At 40.7% G+C, this 6,162-nt stretch overlaps 1 protein-coding gene and 1 pseudogene across 1 annotated transcript; one reads left to right on the top strand and one right to left on the bottom strand.

Annotated features, from left to right (window-relative positions):
• Window positions 1-1,077: 1,077 nt before the first annotated feature.
• On the bottom strand, window positions 1,078-1,543 carry LOC123594470 (annotated as a pseudogene).
• Window positions 1,544-1,566: 23 nt separating this feature from the next.
• Window positions 1,567-3,057, top strand: LOC123594642 (heterogeneous nuclear ribonucleoprotein A3-like). Its single transcript, XM_045471495.1, has one exon. The coding sequence runs from the start codon at window positions 1,608-1,610 to the stop codon at window positions 2,673-2,675; it is 1,068 nt and encodes a 355-aa protein (XP_045327451.1). The 5' UTR covers window positions 1,567-1,607; the 3' UTR covers window positions 2,676-3,057.
• Window positions 3,058-6,162: the final 3,105 nt, after the last annotated feature.

Raw genomic sequence — 6,162 nt, 5'->3', positions numbered from 1 at the left:
CGACTTCAACTCAGGTCATGATCTCGCAGTTCGTGGGTTCGAGCCCCTCATCAGGCTCTGTGCTGACAGCTTGGAGCCTGGAGCCTGCTTCGGATTCTGTCTCCCTCTCTCTCTGCCCCTCCACGGCGCTCTCTCTCTCTCTCAAAAATAAATAAATGTTAAAAAAATTTTTAAATAAAACAAACATATTTTCTTCACCTGGCTGATAGATGGATGACTTTTCTTTACAATTATTCAACTCTACATATATATCTTATATATTTTTTTTCTGTATGTATATTTGACAAGAGAAGAAAGGTGAAAATATGATCAGGTATAGGTGCCTGGGTGGCTCAGTCGGTTAAGTGTCTGACTCTTGGTTTCAGCTCAGGTCACGATCTCATGATCTTCGTGAGCTTGAGCATGTCGGGCTCCACACTGACAGTGCAGAGCCTGCTTGGGATTCTTTCTCTCCCTCTCTCTCTGCCCCTCCCCTACTCATGCTGTCTCTGTCTCTCTCTAAATAAATAACTAATTTTTTTTAAATGCGATCAGGTATGTAAAAATACTTTCAAAGCAAAACTGTTACACACTTGTTACACATTATTATAAAAAATAAATCACGACCTTTTTATAACAAGCAAACATAATAAGGGGGCCGTGTTATGTGGGCCATTTACTTGAGGCCAGTCAATCAAAAGGCACTTACTGAGGACCAATTTTTGAGGCTAGCCCTGTAATAATATCTGATTTTTCCATGAGATCGTTCTTACACAGCCATCAGTTCCAAACCTTGTTTACTTTGATGTTAGGTAGTATATGTTTCTAAATAATTCCCAGGAACTGCAACATGATACCCTAATACTCATTTTGGAAGCTATTCTAGCATATGCTGCTTTCAAATTTACTACAAGAAAACTCTGAATGAAAGCTTTATAATTATTGCAGTATCATGTATAGCTTATATTGTCCATGGATAAACTTTGCCTGTTTTCTATAGGTTTTGGCTAGTTTTTTTCTCGTTAGGATTTCGCAGTATTTTTTTTAAACCCTCAAGAGTCAAAAGTCGTTCCGAATTTCATGTTTTCAAGCTGACTTTTAATATATTATCCGTCTGATTGTCTTTGTGTCATCTAAATCAAAATGTAAATCATCATCACCTTGTTCATTTCTTCTGCAACATCTATGGTTGGAACGTATGCTTTCTGTGTTTTCTGTCCTTTCTGGTTGTTTATGAAGCAGAGCAACAACGTCTCCTTTCTTTCTGCATTTTGCACAAACTTCAAACGCACAGCCACGTAGCCTACACATTATGTGATAAGAATCCTTCGCCGACTTTGCTAAACACGTACCATACTTTTTAGGCTTTGACAACAGTTTGTATTTGCTGTGTTTTGCACACCAGTCCAGAACTTCTTTATGGCATTGACAAATTCCACCATGAAGCTTTGCATTAATTTTCTTGGTCTGAACACTCTTAGCAAACTTGTCATTTTTGAAGCTACATGTAATTCTGGGGCAACTGAGGCCTGGGATGAGCCACGTTCCCTTTCGGGGAGCTCATCCTTGAAACCACAGTCACGGTCCCATATTGAACTCGAGTTGGAAGAGGCGAGTCCGGTCTCAAAATGGAGGGCCATGATCCAAAGGAACCAGAGCAGTTGAGAAAACTGTTTATTGGTGGTTTGAGCTTTGAAACTACAGATGATAGTTTAAGAGAACATTCTGAAAAATGGGGCACACTTACAGATTGTGTGGTGATGAGAGACCCCCAAACAAAACGTTCCAGGGGTTTTGGTTTTGTGACTTACTCTTGTGTGGAGGAGGTGGATGCAGCAATGTGTGCTCGACCACACAAGGTTGATGGGCGTGTAGTGGAACCAAAGAGAGCTGTTTCTAGAGAGGATTCTGTAAAGCCTGGTGCCCATCTACCTGTGAAGAAAATTTTTGTCGGTGGTATTAAAGAAGATACAGAAGAATATAATTTGAGAGACTACTTTGAAAAGTATGGCAAGATTGAAACCATAGAAGTTATGGAGGACAGGCAGAGTGGAAAAAAGAGAGGATTTGCTTTTGTAACTTTTGATGATCATGATACAGTTGATAAAATTGTTGTTCAGAAATACCACACTATTAATGGGCATAACTGTGAAGTGAAAAAGGCCCTTTCTAAACAAGAAATGCAGTCTGCTGGATCGCAAAGAGGTCGTGGAGGTGGATCTGGCCACTTTATGGGTCGTGGAGGAAACTTTGGAGGTGGTGGTAACTTTGGCCGCGGTGGAAACTTTGGTGGAAGAGGAGGCTATGGTGGTGGAGGTGGTGGTAGCAGGGGTAGTTATGGAGGAGGTGATGGTGGATATAATGGATTTGGAGGTGATGGTGGCAACTATGGTGGTGGTCCTGGTTATAGTAGTAGAGGAGGCTATGGTGGAGGTGGACCAGGATATGGAAACCAAGGAGGTGGATATGGTGGCGGTGGTGGAGGATATGATGGTTACAATGAAGGAGGAAATTTTGGAGGTAACTATGGTGGCGGTGGGAACTATAATGATTTTGGAAATTATAGTGGACAACAGCAATCAAATTATGGACCCATGAAGGGGGGCAGTTTTGGTGGAAGAAGCTCGGGCAGTCCCTATGGTGGTGGTTATGGATCTGGTGGTGGAAGTGGTGGATATGGTAGCAGAAGGTTCTAAAAATTTTCAGAAGAAAAGGGCTACAGTTCTTAGCAGGAGAGAGAGCGAGGAGTTGTCAGGAAAGCTGCAGGTTACTTTGAGACAGTCGTCCCAAATGCATTAGAGGAACTGTAAAAATCTGCCACAGAAGGAACGATGATCCATAGTCAGAAAAGTTACTGCAGCTTAAACAGGAAACCCTTCTTGTTCAGGACTGTCATAGCCACAGTTTGCAAAAAGTGCAGCTATTGATTAATGCAATGTAGTGTCAATTAGATGTACATTCCTGAGGTCTTTTATCTGTTGTAGCTTTGTCTTTTTCTTTTTCTTTTCATTACATCAGGTATATTGCCCTGTAAATTGTGGTAGTGGTACCAGGAATAAAAAATTAAGGAATTTTTAACTTTTCAAAAAAAAAAAAAAAAGAAAAAAAAAGAAACCACAGTCACCTTGCGTTGGGACAAGAAAGACACAGAGAAGACCAAGGTGCCAAGAACTACCCCATGGAGTCCACGCTTCTGTCCTGATGTATTGTTTTATAGTTGTGATGTATCAAGTGGTGATCTGTTGGCTATATCGAGTTAAATAATAAGTTTTAGAAAGTCAGTATCTCCTGTTGCTTTTTATCTCTCTTAACATAGCGACTAGAAAATTGAAAATTGCATATGTGGCTCACATTCTATTTCTTTTTTTGCCCTAGCTTTATTGAGATATGTTTGGCATATAACATTATGTAAGTTTAAGGCAGACACTGAGATGACTGATAGACATATATCGTGAAATGTTTTCCACAATAAGGTTAGTGAACACATCTTCACCTCAAATGATTACAATCTTACTGTTGCTATGGTAAGGATATTATTACAGCTCTACTCTCATAGAAACTTTAGACACCCCAAACCATCTTGTAACTGAAAGTTGTACCCTTTGACCAAGATCTCCCCATTTTCCCTACCCCTCAGCCCCTGGCAACCACCTCTACTCTCTTTGAGTTCAATGTTTTTGGGTTCCGCATATAAATGAGAACATACATTATTTGTCTTTCTCTGCCTGACTTCCTTCACTTAGCATAATGCCCCCAAGGTCCATGTGGCAAATGGCAGGACTTCCTTCTTTTTATGGCTAAATAATATCCCACTGTGTGTATGTGCATGTACATACACATTTAGGTATATCTGCGTGTATGTATGTGTGTGTGTGTGTATCATATTTTCTTTTCATTCATCTGTCTATGGACACTTGGGTTGTTTCTGTATCTTGGCTATTGTGATTAATGCCGCAATAAACTTGGAAGAGCCCATATCTCTTGGAGATCCTGGTCTCATTTCTTTTGGAAATACACCTAGAAGTGGGATTGCTCAATCGTATGGTAGTTCTGTTTTTAAGTTTTTGAGGAAACTCCACCCTGTTTTCAATAGATGTTCTACCATTTTCCACTCCCACCAACAACGTGCAAGCCTTCTCTTTTCCCCACGTCCTCGCTACTACTTATTATCTTTTGTCTTTTGGATGCTAACCATTCTAACAGGTGATGTCTCATTGTGGTTATCACTTGCATTTGCCCGGTGATTAGTGATGTTGAGCATCATTTCGTGTACTCGTGGCCATTTGCATGTCTTCTTTGGAGAAATATCTTTTCGATTCCTTTTGCTCATTTAAGTTTATGTTTTTATTTAAGTAATCTCTACACCCAATGTAGAACTCGAACTCACGACACTGAGATCAAGAGTTGCATGCTCTTCCGACTAAGCCAGCCAGGCTCCCACCTCTGGCTCATTTTTAGTCAGCTTCCATTTCACTATTGAGTTGTATGCATTCCTGATACACTTTGGATATTAACCCCTTATCAGAAATATGGTTTACAAATGTTTTCTCCCATGCCATAAGTTGCCTTTACATTTTGTTGGTATTTTTTTTTTCCTTTTGCTGTACAGAAGCTTTGTAGTTTGCTGTGGTCCCACTTGTTGATTTTTGCTTTTGTTGTTTGTGCTTTTGGTGTCAAATCCAAAACTCATTGTCGAGACAAATGTCAAGAAGCTTTCTCCCCAATGCTTTCTTGTAGGAGTTTTATAGTTCAGGTCTTATGTGGGAGTCCTTTATCCATTTCTAGTCAATGTGAGTGGCGTAAGATAGGGACCCAATTTCATTCTTTTCCACCACGTTATGTTTCTATTAGACGCTGCTGTCCTAGAGACCTGGGTAGGGACTTAGTCATAGCTGAATCCCCAGCACCGTGCGCTCCAGCACTCAGTACGAAATTGCTAAATGGAGATGAAAACTCCCAAGCTCTCCAGTCAAAGCGGATTTCTCTTATTTTCCTGAATCCTCACATAACTTAATACGTTCACTTCCTTATGCCTGATTACACGCAATTTAGAACTTCCTTGGCATAAATTCATGTTATTAATTATGTCATATGTATAAGTGCTGTTGCTACCATTGCACATCCTGTTATTCCTGTTATGCCTAGCACAATGCTACGTACACAGTAGGACCAGATTTAAGATCCTGTGAAACTGGTGGTGTTTCTAATCCTCTGCCTGTGGTGAACTTTGCTACCACCATAATAAAAGCTCAGTCTATATAGGACATGTGAGGCTGACTTACTCAAAGACTATCTTTGACAGAAATGTGGCCCCATGATATTAAATTACCCCACTGAGGGGCAACTGGGTGGCTCAGTTGGTTAAGTGTCTGACTCTGGATTTTGGCTCAGGTCACGATCCTAGGATCATGGGACCGAGCCCCACATCGGGCTCCACACCGAGCATGGAACCTGGTTAAGACTCTCTCTCCTTCTCTCTCTCTCTCTCTCTCTCTCTCCCTCTCTCTCTCTCTCCCCCTATCCTTCTGCTCCTCGTGCGTGCTCTCTCTCTCACAAGATGAATTAGCCCATCAAGATATTAATGCATTCAACAAATGTTTGACATCTACTGTGTTCCAGGATTAAGCCCTCATTTATAACCACTAACCCAATTACATTCTTTTTCATGTCTGTTAAAAAACAATGAATAAAAACATGATAATCCTGAACTCTCATGCTTTTTGTTTTTTAGAACCACATACAGTTTTTATTTCCTAAAATGTGCATGTTTCTTTTTTTTAAGTTTATTTATTTATTTTGTGAGAGAGGGAAAGAGAGAGAGAGAGAATGAGTGGGAGAGGGGCAGAGAGAGAGGGGGACAGAGGATCCGAAGTGAGCTCTGTGCTGACAGCAGAGAGCCCGATGTGGGGCTTGAACTCCCCAACCGTGAGATAATGACCTGAGCCAAAGCTGAACGCTTAATCGACTGAGCCACCCAGGAGCCCCAAAATGTGCGTGTTTCTATATTCCTTCTATTCAGAGTTACTTTTTACAAATATATTCGTTTTATTTCGTTGTCTTGATTCCCAGTAACATAGATTGGCTCAAAGGAGAAAAGAAGAAATGGGTTGAAGAGCCTTTCTTAAGAGCAAGTCAGAGCTTGGTGGAGGGGATTTAAATGGACTTCATGATCAATAATTTGTC

This window comes from Leopardus geoffroyi, chromosome X (assembly GCF_018350155.1).
Source record: "Leopardus geoffroyi isolate Oge1 chromosome X, O.geoffroyi_Oge1_pat1.0, whole genome shotgun sequence".
Taxonomy (NCBI): domain Eukaryota; kingdom Metazoa; phylum Chordata; class Mammalia; order Carnivora; family Felidae; genus Leopardus; species Leopardus geoffroyi.
Note: the sequence above shows the minus strand (reverse complement) of the source record. Positions and strands in the feature narration are given on the sequence as shown.